At 39.6% G+C, this 17,383-nt stretch overlaps 1 protein-coding gene across 2 annotated transcripts in view; it reads right to left on the reverse strand.

The window, feature by feature from the left end:
- VEGFC (vascular endothelial growth factor C) overlaps nt 1-17,383 on the reverse strand; it is a 111,291-nt gene that overhangs the window by 16,227 nt on the left and 77,681 nt on the right. For both annotated transcript variants that reach the window (XM_058719926.1, XM_058719927.1), the window contains exon 4: nt 4,014-4,165. In XM_058719926.1, coding sequence (XP_058575909.1) covers nt 4,014-4,165 — 152 coding nt within the window. The remainder of the gene's footprint in view (nt 1-4,013; nt 4,166-17,383) is intronic.

The raw sequence follows: 17,383 nt of genomic DNA on the forward strand, positions 1-17,383 counted from the left end.
AGTTTTTAATTAAATTGAAGGCCACACTTCACAATAAGTGGAGACCAACGTTAAAAAAAAGAGAGAAACAGAAAAGAAAGAAGTATCTGTGTACCCCATGGGTAGTAGCAAGGCATGCATTCACAATGGGGGCAGTATCTTTGGCAAGGGAGTAAAAACTAGTTATTGGAGAGGAGGAATCTTAAATGTTGCAGTGGTTTTTGTTTCTCCAAAACCCAAGAAAAGCTTTTGAACCAGTAATTTCTATTGGGTTTTATGGGTTGTCACGTGAGCAGGATTGGCACCGAAGATATCCAGAGTCTTTGCAAGATAAGGGCTATGAGATTATAGTGAACGGAGGGCTGTCACTGAAAGACTTTCTCTGAATTGAGTGCTCAATCTCAAGGTCACAGAGCAGCAGCTGCCTGTGTGGGCATGTCGGCTGCCTTGGGACTGCTGCCAATGGTTGATCCCTGGTGTTTTGTGTGTGACGTGAGCTTAGGGAATTAAGTAAAAGTAGTTTTTATTTTATTATTTAATTCTCCAGAAGTTATTCAAGCCATTAGTGTGTCAAATGCTGAGAAGAAAAAGCTGGTGACACTAAGTAAGCATCCAGCAGTTATAGAAGTTATAAGTTGTTTCTCACGTGATGTGGAAGTTAAGTTCTCTAAAAAATGTTACATAAATTATTTAAAAAATTATCCTTCTTTTCCTGGAACGATAATTATTTGGAATGTTTTCTTTAAACATACATTCGTATCATTATATATTTATATCAATCGGTATTTTCTGTATGTAATATGATATATTACCACTATATTAGTAAATAACTTACCTTAAAGGTTTGTCAGCAAATACTGTGTAATAAAATTATGTTTGATGTTCATGGCTTTTATGTTTTTAATTTAACTTTTAACTATAAATTTTTTTGTCATTTTTAGTCCTGCATTGCATTAAAAAGCTTTCTATTGCGAGGCCCTATAGCTCAGGGATTAGAGCACTTGTCTTGTAAAAAGCTTTCTACTTCCTTTTTTTATGTATAAAGCCCAAATATACATATAATACCTAAAGCTATATGAATAGGTCTATGGTATTAAAACTTTATGAGGGAGGTGATTACAAAAAAGGTCTGCAAAAGATCCTTAGGGGGTGATAATGAAAAAAGAGTTGGCTGCTACTGTAATAAATGAGAGTGTTTTAAAATAATGTTCTGTCTTACTCTTACAGTTATATATAACTACATGTAAGGTTATACAGTTAATTTAAATATATACACTATATATGCTATATGCATATTACATAAACATAGATATTGCACCCATACAGATTCATGTGTGTACTGACGTGGAATGTGAAATGCATTTTTTTTATTGTAGACCGTGGTAAAAAAACAAAACAAAACAACAACACCACTAGAAAACATGAGGAGATGGATGAATCAGAGATGGATCTTAACGGTAATGGTAAGTCTGCCTTCTACTGACTATCGCTTAGATGCCAGGCACTGTGCTAAGCACCATAGTCAGTGTTTCATTCACTCCTCTTTACTTTGTGCTTTCACATATAAGCAAACTGAAGTTCAGACACATGAAATAACCCAACCATGGAAAGTGAGTTGGTGGCCAACCTGAATTCGGGCTCAGACCTGGCTCACTGTGAGGCACAGGCTTGATTTGCTCTTTCTGTCTCTTCTTGCCTTCAGCAGCATTTAAGTTATATGAATAAGTTGTATGAATAAGTAATGGTGAAAATGCGAGCGAAACATGCAAATGCTACAAAATTGCAGATACAGAAGTGATTTGATATTAACAAACACTGGCTGATCAGTGGAGTGTATTGTTTCGCTCCTAACTCTGGAGTGTGATGACCTGCTGCATCTGTACAATGAAGCTACTACCACTATCAACTTCAGAGATGCTTTTTGGGAGGCTTCAGGGAGACAGTGCACATGAAGGGCTGAAAGTACAGTAATGACTCAGTAATTTTCAAGCATTATTCGCTGGAGGCTGTGGAGGGTACAAACCTACCTGAAATGCTCACCATCCAGTTGCACACACGCCGTATTTATGGAGCCCTACAAACCCATGCGAGGACAAGGCAAATGCAGTAATTGCTATGGGCATTCAGGAAGCAAGGGAGGCTCGCATTTGGGCAAGACAGATGTAGGACCGAGACCTTTCCCGAACTCTGAGAAGCGGACTGGGCTTTGGGAAGGCGGGAAAAAAAAGGGAATTTATTGTAAGCCAGGGCCAGAATAGAAAGGACAAACAGAGCAGGAAATGAGTTTGGTGTTCAGGGAATAAGACTTGGTGAAACCCAGCCTTGGTGAGAAATGAGAAGCGAAACAAGAAAGGAAGGCTGATTACAGGACAAGGAGGTGAGAAATCTGTGCTCAGGTCTTTGAGCAGCTGAAAGCCACCGACAGTTTCTGGTCACATGAAGGAAGTGAGGCCTTTTAAAGCTTACTTGTGACATTACACAGGAGCTGGAGAAGGTTCTGGCATGAGAAAACGGGTATCGACACCGCTGCATTTGATGAGGTCTGCATGCAGGATGATGTGAGCAAGGATGGCAGTGATAGAAAGGAACTGCATGTATATAGGTTGGAGCAAATATCTCCCGTCTCCCCCATCCCCCCAGATAAAATCAGGGCAAAAAAGCAAATGCCAACCGTGTGATTTCAAGGCCTCAAAGAATAGGAGAGAAAAGTGCTATGAATAATGTAGAAATAAACAGAATTAGTCTTTGAGTTTTGTACCTATTATATCTGATTCAAACAGCAATAGAGGAGATGTAGATATATTTTAAGTCAGTCTTAAACCATAATGTTGGGGACAGCCAGCACGGGGATAATGGCTGAGGTGCTGAGAACGGACGAGTGGCCACAGGGGTTAGGGGTGCGACTTTCTGAGCTGCGTGGGTGAACTCGCACACACGACAGCTTTGGGGGGTACTCGTCCTCCTGTATGGTGGCATCAGTTTATTTACAGAGGCCTGTAAGACCTTTTTGTTCTCACGTGGAGGATAGACTTCACTCTAGATGATGCTATCCTTAGTTTAAGTGTTCCTGGAAAGATCAGGCCTCCTATCTGCCGTACTAAGTAAAGCAGGAATGGGGAAAAAATGCTCTCAGCATCTCACATTTATCGTCACGTCCCCTAAAATGCAAGGCTACACTTTTTTTGGTAATATATATGTTTGCCCATCAATTTATTGAACAGTTTGTTATAGATGTCGAAGTTCAGTAAATTTTATTCCCATGCATTGGATATCCTAAAGATCAAAGAGCCGAATCCTCATTTTGGGGTAGCGAGCTGAAAAGTTCCTAGATCTTTGATGATGATGCATAATGATTCAGTCTACACTATTCATAGAGTCCACACCTGATGCCTCTCCAGCCCCTTCTATGTGATCTAATGCAGCAAATGCTGCCATTTACGAGCCTAAAAAATTTGATGAGAAAGGAATTTGAGTAACAAATGGTACTTTGAATGTTAATTTGGGATAACAGTAAGAGAAAATTCTTTCAGGTAATTCATCAGTATTTCAATATTCAATCCTGGCTGAAATAAACAATACGAACAGATAGAGAAAAACAACTGAGATTGAAAAAAGACAAGTGAATGCTAATAGATGTAAAATAATCTTTTCCTATTTACTTTTTGTTTGGGACCAAAAATCTTACTGAGGCTTAAATGTTTTTAGCTGTAAAAACGTCATTTATGAGTTCGCACACTTGATTTCATGGATGTTAGATCAATTAGGCTAAATTACTTATAAGAGGAATATTGGGGGAATGCGTGTCACTTCATAGAAATACTTGCTTTATACTGTTAACTAGATGGTCTATACGAAGGGCTTCCTGGTTTGAGTTTGATTTTATTTTCGTGGTGCACTATCCAATTTGTCTTTTGCATTTGATGCAAAGTATATTATAGCAAGTTTCACAAAAGTTCTTTTGATAAACTGTGTTTACTTGAAAATCATTTTATATTAGTAGAGGATGCAGAAAAATAGATTTAATTCATACTCACTGTGGTGGTGTTGCTGGCAGGGAACGTCTAATAATTGAATGAACTTGTCTGTAAACGTCCAGTTTAGACATGCATCGGCAGGAAGTGTGATTGGCAAAACTGATTGTTACTGGTTTGGGGCCTTGAGAGAGAGGCACTGTAATTTCAAACAACTACAAAGAAGGGACAAAAAGAAGAAAAAATTATATAGATGCTAGAAAGCATTTTTATGGTAAATGTCGGAGTTCAAAAAAAGTGAGATTAATTCTTTATGATAGGTAGTGCTTCGTGATATATGCAGGACGCAAAAGTTGTTTCATGATTACGACGTAAAAACTGTTTTGCTTCAAATCAGTAAGTATCCTTTATCAGAATAATAAATAGTCCATATGCTTCTCTCATGTCACTACTGCAAAGCATATTAGAATTTTGATAACCGGCTAATGATTATGGAGCAGAGATGCAAGGGACCAGGGTGTTCGGGGGAAAAAGCATTTTTTTGGAGTCCTCGATTATTCCAGGGGTTATGAAAAAGTGGCACAGATATAAATATCTTTGTTTCTATGAGAGTAAACAGCTGTTGGCCACACAACCTAGGGATCTTTGGTTAAGTCTTATTCCAGGTAAACTGAATACAGAGACATAAAATACATAGATGTGAAATCGATTTTCATTCCAAACTAAATTTCCACCTCAAAGTAGTTTTACAACTGTCTGAGATAATCTTATGAATTTATTAGGTTTAAAAGAAAATAAACACATTCATCACTTAGTAGATAAAGCTTTGTTTCTGCTCTTTTGTCACAGGCATTATGAAAATAATAAGCTTAAAATAAGGTAGGACATGATACGTGGTTGTGGGTTAGAGTCTGAAAATTTAAAGTCTCATTCTGAATGCCTTGTTTATGGGAACTTCAATTCATCTCTTCCTTCACCAAAGTCAATGTTTTAAGTTGAATTGACAAATAAATTAATGGTTAAGTAAAACTGAGTGGATTTAAATTCTGAAGTTTCTTAAATTCTAATTGATCAGGGGCTCCCGGGTGGCTCAGTTGGTTAAGCATCTGACTTCAGCTCAGGTCATGATCTCACTGTTCCCGAGTTCGAGCCCCACGTTGAGCTCTGTGCTGACAGCTCTGAGCCTGGAGCCTGCTTCAGAATCTGTGTCTCCCTCTCTGTCTCTTCCTCTCCCCTCTCGTGCTCTGTCTCTCTCTCTCTCTCAAAACTAAATAAACATTTAAAATAATTTTTAAAAATCTAACTTCTCAATAATCATGGTAAAAGTGAAGTCCTGGCCATTATGTGCTTGATAAGATCCGTCTGTAGTAATAGGACGATAGCTGCACTTGATCTTAGCCGAAAGGCCGAGAAGCGATAATAGGACGATAGCTGAATGGCTTTGGTGTTACTGTCTTTCTGGCAATCTGAGCAGGGCTAAAAACGATGACAAACTCCAGAACCTTGTGATCCGGCCCCTCACTGTCCTTCCAAGCCAACACTTGAAGATCACTGGAATTGAATTAGTTGCCCATTTAGTCCTACAGGGAGATTTATGGACATGCAATTTGAAGGATGAAATACAGAGATACCTAAATTATAAAATGCACATTTTCTACATTTGAAATACATTTATTGTATAGTCATTGAAAAATTCAGCTACTTTGTGGGGCGCCTGGGTGGCGCAGTCGGTTAAGCGTCCGACTTCAGCCAGGTCATGATCTCGCGGTCCGTGAGTTCGAGCCCCGCGTCGGGCTCTGGGCTGATGGCTCGGAGCCTGGAGCCTGTTTCCGATTCTGTGTCTCCCTCTCTCTGCCCCTCCCCCGTTCATGTTCTGTCTGTCTCTCTCTGTCCCAAAAATAAATAAAAAACGTTGGGAAAAAAAAAATTTAAAAAGAAAAATTCAGCTACTTTGTTAGCACAGGTGCCTTAGGAGGAAGGGGCACAAGGCCACACCCCAACAGGGCAGTTTTATTACCAACCCCACTTGTAAGTTGTGTAAACTTGGAAAAGTCATTTAACTTATCTAAGCTGTATATTTCTTTAAAAATCAGTCAAGTTGAGGAAACATCTGACCCACTGTCCATGGGATGGTTATAAAAATGACATACGTTAATGTCAGTGAGTGTGACATGCATACTGATTGCTATATTTTTTATATCTTGCTCATATTCTCAAGATTCTAGATCTCCTCCAGAATACTGCCCATGATACACAGATAAATCTCAACATTTGACCTCAACATATCCCAGTATTATGGCTTTGACCAGTCACTTCTCTAAAAGGACATTCGTTTATGCACATTGGAAGACACCTTTTACTAGGTGAAAGGTCACCCTGGTAGAAATCCTTTGCACTAGGTAAAACTATTTTAAGAGACAGACTTCTGCAGTGTCTATATACACTACAGTTTTTCTGCTTCTTATCGCATCTCTGGACCCTAGCATAGAACCAGTGGAACAGAAGAAATGAATGTTTCATAAACTACTTATTCAATTTTTATATGTATAAAATTTAAAAATTATGTAAACCTTGTGTAATGGTAGAAATGGTAGGATTCACAGGCTGGCTGACAAAATCCTGAGAACTTGGGTCTACCAGGCAGTTGGATTTGTGTCTAGAGCCTAGGACAGACACTTCAAAGCCATCGATATGAAAACCCTTCTTGACATCTTGGACCCCGATGAGATTACTTGGTGAGATCACTCTGAATGAAGGGGAAAATGTCTGACAGAAGCCTGGGGAACAGGTGCATCATGAAGGGGTGGAAAAGGCAAATAGTAACTATGTCTGGGAAGAAGAAAGAATGAAGATACAGAGCCAGGAGGCCTTACTGGTAGACCAAGAGAAGCCAAAGGAAGACAGGAGAGCTTCAGAAAGGCGTGTGTGGTCACAGGGCCCGATGTCTTGGGGGAATGAAGCCTTAGGACAGGTTGACGGAATCGGGGTAGCAGAGCAGCTCCTGTGGGGGGCCGGGCTGTGGGACGGGGAGCAGGGCGGAGCAGGGGGTGAAGACAGACCTCTCGCGATCAGAGGGAAAGCGCTCAGTGGGCTCAGGCCAGGGGAGCGGTGTTTGCTTACGGAACGCATGGAATCACTTGGGGATCTGGCACTGTCTCCAGTGACAGGCAGCAGCCCAGGGGCCTGAGAGGGACGGGGGAGGTGCGGTTTGAGACCCCGCTGCTGTGCAAGCTTGCCTGATGTTCCCCACCCTCAGGGGCTGCTACCTCCCAGAGGCCACCCTGGCAAGGTTTCCCAAGGGCAAAGAGAGATCTGTCCCCTTCAGCCACTGCTGGGGGGATGACGTCCACACTCAGGACCCACCCTGGAGTCCCAAGTGTACACTTAGGAACTGGGGCTTTGAAGAATGTTCTAGTGGGAGGGGAACACTCTTCTGCATTAAGAAAGCATCTTCCTGGAAAAAAAAAGCCTGGCTGTACACTTTCAAGGGGTGGAAGAGATTGGGTTCTGTGAACTCACTGACTAAAGGCACAAAGGGACAGGTAAACAGGCAGTAAAAGAAAATCGCTGTTTACAGAACTCTTTTTTCCTGCTAAGTATTACAACTACATTCATAAGTATTAAAAGTACAGTAGAACGTGAGAGGAAAATTTACTTGTGAAATAAATAAAACCCCCAAATTTTAATTACTTATGTTTCATTTCTCTTATTTGAGTCTAGGCAGGCAACTGGGCAGCGGAATTCAGTTAATTTGGGTGAAAGGAATAAATAGGCTGAAAAAATAAAGTAAAAAAAAAAAAAGTCCCTTCTCTTGAAACACATCTTCCGACTCCAAATTTTTACCTGAGTTTTTCAGATAGTTTTTTTTAATTCTCTACTTGAGTGTGTCAGTGTGGACAAAATTTAAGGGTCCAGAGAAAGATGCCTGACCAATATTAAAAGTAGAAGGTTCTTGATAAATAAGTTTTATTCATCTATCAACTTCCCAAATATAGGGGAGTGTGCCGTATGTGTGTGCATTCAGGCACGATGGTACCTATTGTGGCTCTTGTCATGTATTGAAGAGGCCTCTTTCATTTTCCAGTTTCTTCCTGCACTGGTCTTACGTGTGTGGATTGACTGACTTTTCTCATTTAAAATGATTATAAGGTTTCCACCACCTGTTTAAGAAGTATGATAAATTCCGTTTCCTTCCTTCCAGATCCGTTTGTAAATTTTATATAGCTATATTTAATCCCCACATTATGAAGAGTGTCCACAGGCCCTTTTCCCTAATCAGATAGTATGTGCTTTAGAAACGGTAAACTTGTTTGAACAACAACGAAAAATGAGTAATTTGAATCACTTTATAAACTCACAGCCCCCCCAATCATTAAATGTAATTTCCAAATAACCAGCAACCTCTCTCCTTTACTAGCATTAGAATAGTAACCAAGAACCAAGTCTTAGAAACACAGACATTTGAGTCCTGCATCCGCAATTTACTATTTCCGTGACTTGGAAGAATTATCCCATTTCCCTTTGCCTCCATTTTGTTATCCATAAAATAGGGATAATACTGGTGGTGATGTCATAGCGGTGTTCTCTGAACAGTGGTTCTCCTTCAAAATTGATCTGAATCTTTGGTAGATGAATCCCAACGATTTGACATTTTACCTTGTTTAGTTTTCAGTAACTCCTTATTGAGAACCAACAAGATGCCGAGTACCAAGTGCCATGGCAGCTTCTCATCAATCAGTGGCTCTTGCCCCATGCAACTCTCTCTCCCCTGCCCCCTCCGTCTCTCTCATACAGACACACGCATATACACATACAATGATACCATGTTAGAATTTTTAAACTATCAAATCGTTTATCACAAATGCCGTTCGTGAGCAAGAACCTGCAGTTTAACTCTCTTGAAATCTGTGCTTGCCATTATATAAAGATCTGAACCAACACAGTCAGTATAATTTTCTCTCAAAAGAGTCAAGGTCTCTCCGGCACATCACTGTTGCAACAACATATAAATTCTTTATATTTCAATAAAACTATCCTCATACCATTGTCAGACTGTTTTGTGTCTTAATGTGTGCACAACGGTATTCTCTACTTTATATTTAAGCTCACAGAGTGCAAAATTTATGTATTATGTTCAGCATTAGCTAACAATTCCATGTATATATGTATACTCAGTCAATCCTAATTGAGGATGATGACATTTATACTTGGATATTTTGAACGTGGTGATTTTCCTAAAATAGTTTTATGCTATAAAGTGAATTGTTCTTGAACAGTACATGATAATAGCTTGTAGCTAAGTTAGGATTTAAGGAGTAATATAATTCATAATGGACCCATACTATCTGCATATGTCTGTTTGAGGAGTTGCTGGTTTTAGAGATCAAAAGGTTTATATAAAGATGGCATTTAAATAAGCCTGGACATTGGGAAAAAAAATATTTGTGTATTCTGTAAAGCTGCAATAAAAAAGAGGAAACGCCAAGCATTTCCAACTGAATGGTTCCCAGTTGTTATCTACTGGAATTCTTTAATAAGAGTATTTAATAGTCAATTCTCACCAACAAGAATGGACTTCAAATAAAGCCACATTTTGAAACAATAGGCTGTTTATACCAGCCTAGCAACAGTTGTAAAACAACAATTCCTATTTCTACTTATCTTGCAGGCTATTCAAGAAAAAGGTGTAGAACTTCCTTACTGACGAGATCCTGGACTACAGTTTAGTATTACATTTTAAGGGAATGTCTGTGTGGGTACAAATATGAAACAAAAAAATGCTGCCCTTTACGACATCTTTATACCCCCAAAATATAACCAATTTATTTTCATAGCATGTCTCGTTGCCATATTTAATTTAAATATTCCAATCTTGAGTCCATTAATTAAGTATAGAGGCAATCTGGAGCTTCTGGAGAGTATAGTTAATGACCGTAAGATGATATAGGGAAACCACACAGCACTTAAGTAAATCCTAAAAATGGGAAAAGTTAAACATTGAGGGTTCACTGTCAGCTTATCAAGTGAGCAGACCAACCACAGGACCACTGTCAAGGGGATATAGAACTTAAATTGGGTCTGGGAAGAACAGATTGCCATTTGGGATGGAATTAATTTTATATAATGTTATACATAAAATGCATAAACAATGCTATAGTTAAAAACCCCAATTGAGGAGTTTTAGAAACACTGAATCAGTTTTGTACACAGGATCACAGTGCCTGGAGTTGGAAAAGAGGTATTTTTAACAGATGCGTTATTTTTTCCTTCAGGCAAACGTTCTTCTTTCACTTCTGATAACTGGTATGGTAGAGAGCTTTTCCCCACATCTGGACAAAACCTGATTTCCAACAACTGCGCTTGCCAAATATTAATTAGCTAAAGATTCCAAACAAATCACATTCCACTTGTTGAATACATATGAGTGGAATCTTCCAAACTGCTGCAGTACAAAATAATACCTCGCAGTTTGATTCCATAGTTGCACATTTTTACTCGGGTTTAAATAAATTTTTCTGTAAAAGAACATTTTATGAAGCATGCAGTTGAACTCAGATACCATCTGGAATGTTTTTGCTAATATATATGCTTATATTATTTCTTTATGGAATAATTAAAAATGTAATAGTTTTTTTTTTTTTTTTGGATGGCAACACAGAATTTTAAATATTGCTGTCCGTGTCCATCAGCATGGACCAGAGGAGGCCCAGCTTCCAGAGTGAGTGGGCTCCTTCTGCTGGCACTAAAAAACACAGCAAAGAGGGTATAGTCTCTTGAGCTCTAACCCCAGGATTTCCAGAGAAGCCCCATGGGCTCTGTAGTTTTTCTTCTTCATTCCTATCTTTGGAAAAACCATGTAAGGTAAATACTAACACTTAGATAACTTTTTTAATCCAAGTGTTTGGCTCCAAAGGAGATGACCTTCTTCTGCTTTTATTTGAGTCATCAAATAATTTATCTCCTGCAAAATTCACTTTCTGGTTTTTGGTCATATCCCTTTAAATATACAACTTCTCGTAAGAAAATAGACTGAAGGCGCATGTTTATGAAGGAGGTCAGAAAGACACCCACCCCGTTTACTTCTCTGAAGCAGATAGCAGGGAGGACTTTGAAAGCGGTTGTGACCTATCAGTTCACGCTGGAATGCTTAGGGCACGTGGTTTCACTTTTCAAATGGCTGGTTTCTCGCACATTCTAGAAACCTGCTCTTTGTTGAGCCCTATTAAAAAGAATTCTAAGGAAGTTTCTATAAAAAACGTTGGGTTTTATATCACCTAAGGTACATTGTCTTTAAAATTTATATGATTCTAGTTGGTGATTTTTGTTGTTAAAAGTTGTGTCTGGAACTCCTTTGATAAAACGACAACTTTTTTTTTTCATCCCCGTCAGAAAAAACAGCAGTTAGAAACTTCCTTTTATGTTTGAAAGAGATCATCACATGCTCCCATTTATAGTACACTGAAAATATAATAAAAAATACACTTAGGAAAGGTATTAGGTATAAGCCTCTATAAGCTGCAATATTAGTGAAAATGTTAAACCATGCATGAAAACATTGCCTTCAGGAGTTTCACGCCTTGTCCTCCTTGATATGCATTTCCATAAAGCCTTGCATTTATTTCTTCTTTACAACACTTAGGCTACTTTTATTTGCTTGATAAATGCTGATTTTCCCTGCTAAATTGTAAGCTCCGTTAGTGCACAGTCCATACATGACTGTATACCCATTATACAACAGGGTATGAAGCACCCATAGTGGGTACTTCACTACACTTAACTGAATTTAAATGAAAATAATTGTTTTTGCTATTAAAAACTATCTGAGTGGATTCTTTGGGTGGGAGAAGGGATGATATTATAAAATTAGGAAGAGAAATGGGTGGTACTCTATGACTGAATGTTGGCTTTCCCTTGGCACTGGCTTTTATGTGAATTCTCTCCATAGTAACAAGTACACCATGGCTTCAGACAACATTTATCAATATGATGTTTCCTCTTATATCTATAGCTAGGGATCCCATCACTGTTATAGAATTCTAGAGTTACCTGCCCAATCTTCTTCCTATCTCCACATAAATATCACTCAGAGTTTTCAAAATCGGCATATTCCCAGCTCTACCCTTGGCCTCAAATCTGTTCTTTTTCCTGTATTCATTCAATTGAGTGCTTAGCGTTTCCTATGTGCCAATGACTGTGCTGTGCTCCAGTGTAATAACCAAACACAATCTTTGCTTTCATGGAGTTTAGGGCTCAGGGACTAAAACAGCCTGATAGAATAGATAATGATGTTATATGGGCAATAAAGGATGCTATGGAGCAGACAACACAATGCCTTGGAAGTGACATTCTTATCACTTAAGATAAAGTGGGTAAAAATTAGCTAAAGATGGGTAGAAATTAGCTAGATGAATGGGGAGGTCAAGGTGGTATATAAGGAGATGTTCAAACACAAAGGACAGTATTGTAGTGACTTCGAGGCTAAGAGATACTGACATAATTGAAGGAGTGAAAGCATTTGGGTTCTTGTGGAAAGCAATATTTGGGGGAAAAAGCAGTGACCACTGAGGCTACAGATTTAGGTGGCAGCCAGATCACGGAGGGCCTAGCGAACCGTGTTGATGGATTTAACCTAAAGAAGACACCTAAAGGAGAGTGCTGCTCAAAATACTTAATGACTTAGAACATTTGCATCGACCAATAAGAACGATGCTAACATGGGCAATAACTGATTTACCATTTAGCAAAGAGAAAACTTACTGCTATAATGTAGCCAATGGACTAGAGGGAAGTAAGAGTGGAGACATGGGACCAGTTACTAGGCTGGCTGGCCCAGGTGATTGATGAATGTGGCCTAGATCAGAGTGGGATCAGCAGGATGAAGACACCAGATGGATTCTAGCCATGTCTGGAAGACAGATTTAACAGGAATTGATTGGGCTTGTAGTGAAAGGAAGAATAACTTGGATTAACCCACAAGATGAGGGGTGTTATTTACTAAGAGAATACTGGAAGAGGAAAGGGCCTATTGCTTGTCTATTTGTGTAGGTGGGGTGGCTGTGCGGGAACAGGTCGTAAACTCCAGTGGGGCACACACTTTCCATGATTGTCAAAGAGGAAGCGGAGTCACAGGGTTGAGTATGGGAACCGCGAGAGAAGTCTGGGCTGGAGATAAGGATTTTGGAGTCATCCCCATGAAGAGCAAAATAGTGTGGATGAGGAAACCCAAGGAAAGAGTGTGGAGTCAGAAAAGAACGTGTCCTGGGGCAGAACTTTGAGGGCTAAGTACCTTGTTTTCAACGCATTTCAAATTTTTAATTCAAACTGCAACTCTTCAGCAAACGGAAGTGCGGAGATGAGATCTAGCCTGCTGTTACAGTGATGCATACAACGTTTAAAAACACTACTGCTCTGTAGATCAGAACTTATAAGAATTATGATTACTGCACATATCAAGCCTATCAAAAAGGATCCAAAAAAACCTTGAGAAAACAACACAAAACCAACAGCAAGGAACCAGATCTCAAAAATGTTATAGGTAAATTCTTGATTTTTCATAGGAGCAGATGACTGGAGGAGGCAGGTGAAATGATTTGAACATCATAAATCTGTTATACTAGTAAACCTAAATTCTCTGAAGGCTAGAGGTGCAAGAGGATGAAACACACTGAGAACTGATTCCATATGATCTAAAGTAGATGTAGTTTTCCTGTAGAAAAATATACTGGACCAAGTTCTAGTTCACCTACACATACCTTAAACTTAGCACTAAATGTTCTTCTTAGCCTGGAAGCCTTATAACGTTCTGAAGCCTGCACCCACGTGAGGCTTCCAACTTGACAGAGAAGCGTGTGTGCTGTTGTGCATACATACTCATCCTTGAATAAATGCTTTCACTCTGGCACCAATGAGGTCAACATGGGACCTAATCATGCCACTGCAGGAAACAAATATGCACTGGTCACAGAAAAACCACCAATGATCAACTGAAGACTACATTTATTGATTTTGTTTACTAACAGTGATATTATGTTTCCCAAGTTTAGATTTTACTCAAGGCACTCCTGAGATCTATTTGGCACATATTGTGTAAAGTAAGCATGTATTTAGCAAGACAGCGGTAAGAGGAATACAATGGTGATTTTTAAGTTTGTTTATTTATTTTGAGAGAGTGAGAGAGAGAGGGAGGGAGAGGGAGGGGAAGAGAGAGATAGTGGGAGAGAGAGAGAATCCTAAGTAAGACTCCACACCGTTAGTGCAGAACTGATGTGGGGCTCGAACTCAGGAACCAGGAGATCATGACCTGAGCCAAAGTTGGATACTTAACCGACTGAGCCACCAAGGTACCCCTAGAATGGTGACTTTTGCTCTCGCCATCTATGAATGGGAAAAGAAAGTGGGGGAATTTTCTATGTGTTAAAAAACAGACATTTAACAATACTGTTCTAAAACTGACAGCATATACTTTTGTTAGGCAATAGGATCCATTTATTTAAAAATTACACAAGTGAGTTGGGGCACCTGTGTACCTCAGTTGGTTGAGCCTCTGTCTCTTGATTTCAGCTCAGGTCATGATCTCTCAGTTTATGGGACTGAACCTTATGTTAGGCTCTGCACTAAAAGCATAGAGCCTCCTTGGGATATTCTCTCTCTCTCTCTCTCTCTCTCTCTTCCCCCCACCTCTCTCCCTGACCCTTCCCCACTCTCGAGAGCACATGCTCTCTCTTTTTCTCTCAAAAATAAATAAAATTACACAGGTGAGTTAATCAACTATTTTATTTGTTTTTAATGTTTATTTTTGAAGGAGGGAGAGACAAGAATGTGAGTGGCGGAGGGGCAGAGAGAGAGGGAGACACAGACTCTGAAGCAGGCTTCAGTCTCTGAACTGTCAGCCCCATGCAGGGCTCGAACTCACAAACTGCCAGATCATGATCTGAGCTGAAGTCAGACACTTAACCGACTGAGCCACCCAGGCGCCCCGACTATTTTATTATTATTAACCTTCAAGGCAGTAGTTTTAAAATCTGGTTCAACAGATAAGGAGTAGGGTAAGGAAGCCATATCCTTGGAACTCTGGCGTAAATACTGTGGGTATGTCCATATTTTCATTTTTTCTGGTGAGAGGGTCCAGTTTTTATGTGGTTCCAAAAGGGGTTGTATGCTAATTCTGTGGTAGATACTCAGGTAACCCATGAACAACACAGACCTGCTTTTGGCTTTAAGGAGGAGACAGACATTAATCAAATAATACTGGCTATATTGTTACAAATGGATGTATAAGCTGCAGTTAAGTGCAATGAAAGAAAAGTATGGGAAACTATAAAGAATTTAAAAGAAACAGGATCCGATCAAGGAGGTCAGATAAATCTCCCCCAGGGACTTGTTGAGTCATGTGATGGAGACTGGAAGAACTGGTACCCCAGCAAGGAGGAGACCAGAAGGCCAGAGTATGAGCAAAGATCCTGGGCCAGAGGGGGCACGGTGGAAGGAACTCAAGAAAGCCTAGAGCATTTAGAAGCACAAAAAGTAAGGACAAGGGACACTTCTGGCAGACCATGTTGTAGAGCCACGCAGACATTCAAGGCTGTGATAAAGAGTTTGGTTGTATTCTAAGAGCAGTGGGAAATCACCAAAGGGTCTTTATGCTGGAAACACCCTTAGACTTGTGTTTTAAAAAATATCGCGTTTGGGGGCAGTTGAGAGAATCAAGGGGAAATGGAAGCAGGAGAACAGAGAGGCTGGTTTTTCATTAGCTGGAAAAAGCATGAAAAGTATGTTGGACTAGAGTGATGGTGGTAGACATGGGGATTCAAGATACTTACGGGATAAAATTAACATCGGACTGGTGACAGGCTGGATGTGTGACAAGAGAAGGGAGAGGTCAAGGACGACCCCTGTGCTCCTGACTAGAGATGAAGACACGCGTCCAGAGGGAAAACCACAAGACCAGGGTGTTGTTTGGGCTGAGTGTGGTACTGGGGAACTAAGAGCTTATCTGAGGAACTACTACACAGAACATCTGAGCATCTGTATCTAAAAAAGATATATTTTGAAATATGGAATTTAAATATGAAAATATTTAATAAATAATATACTATAAAGTCTGAGACTTTTTTTTTTTTTTTTTACAGAAACTTCATTTAAGTTTATTTATTTTCAGTGGTGGGGGGAATGCATGTGAGCAGGGGAAGGGCAGAGAGAGGCAGAGGGCAGAGGGAGAGAGAATCCCAAGCAGGCCCCGCACTGTCAGCCCAGAGACCGACGCAGGGCTTGGTCCCACGAAATGGGAAACCATGACCTGAGGCGAGATCAAGAGTCAGACGGTTACCCGACTGAGCCACCCAGGTGCCCCAGAGAAAATTCATTTCAAACTATTTTTTTTTCTGTCAGCTTAACAAGGTCATCATAGAAGAATTTGTGGAAGGAATTAATAATGAAAACCAGCATTATTGTCAACTGGCAACTGATTTTCACTGAGAAAATAAATTAACTCTAAAAAGACAGGAATTCCAAGAAATGAACCAACGAAACAACATCCCAATGCTAAAACAGTTATGACTCAACTTTTCACCTTTACAACACGAGCACTTTGATGATAAAGTTTCACCCAACAACCAAATCCAATAAGGCACTTTTGAAATGACAAATAATGAGCTCTTAGTAGGTAACATTTTATTCCATGAAATCTTCAAAATCTATTTTTTTTCTTTTAAAAATTTTTTTTAATGTTTATTTATTTTTGAGACAGAGAGAGACAGAGCATGAACAGGGGAGGGTCAGAGAGAGAGGGAGACACAGAATCTGAAGCAGGCTCAAGGCTCTGAGCTGTCAGCACAGAGCCCGACACGGGGCTCGAACCCACGGACCGTGAGGTCATGACCTGAGCCGAAGTCAGACGCTTAACCAACTGAGCCACCCAGGCGCCCCCAAAATCTATTTTTTGAGCCTCTTCCATGCCATCCCATTTTTAAACCACATCTAGCCCTTTGGTCTTTGGGAAATGCAACTGGTTTATCTGGACTTTTTGAAGGTCAACCAAATTGCTATTTGCCTTAAGTCAAACCCCACAATAATAATATAATCTAGGGTAGATATCATATTGCTTAATAGAAATATTTACAAATATATTCTATTAAAGGCATTCCAAAAAGGTAATTTCCCAAATCACCCTCGTGTATTTTCTCTAACTGTGACAACACAGAAGGCCAAAAATCCTTTTATGGGCTTCAGCTAAAATATGAAAGCCAGCAACATTTTTGATTTTAACATCTCTTTAAAAATGAGTGTTATGTTTTAGAGACTATCCCACTGGAATAAATAGTTCGATATTTTTGAAAAAAGGTGTTTAGTGCCAACACCTATAAAAGGATTTCTAAAATCCTGTTATACTTCAGGGTTATGATGAGCTAAAGCCCTATTATCCAGTAAAACCTGTG

This window comes from Neofelis nebulosa, chromosome 3 (assembly GCF_028018385.1).
Source record: "Neofelis nebulosa isolate mNeoNeb1 chromosome 3, mNeoNeb1.pri, whole genome shotgun sequence".
Lineage (NCBI taxonomy): Eukaryota > Metazoa > Chordata > Mammalia > Carnivora > Felidae > Neofelis > Neofelis nebulosa.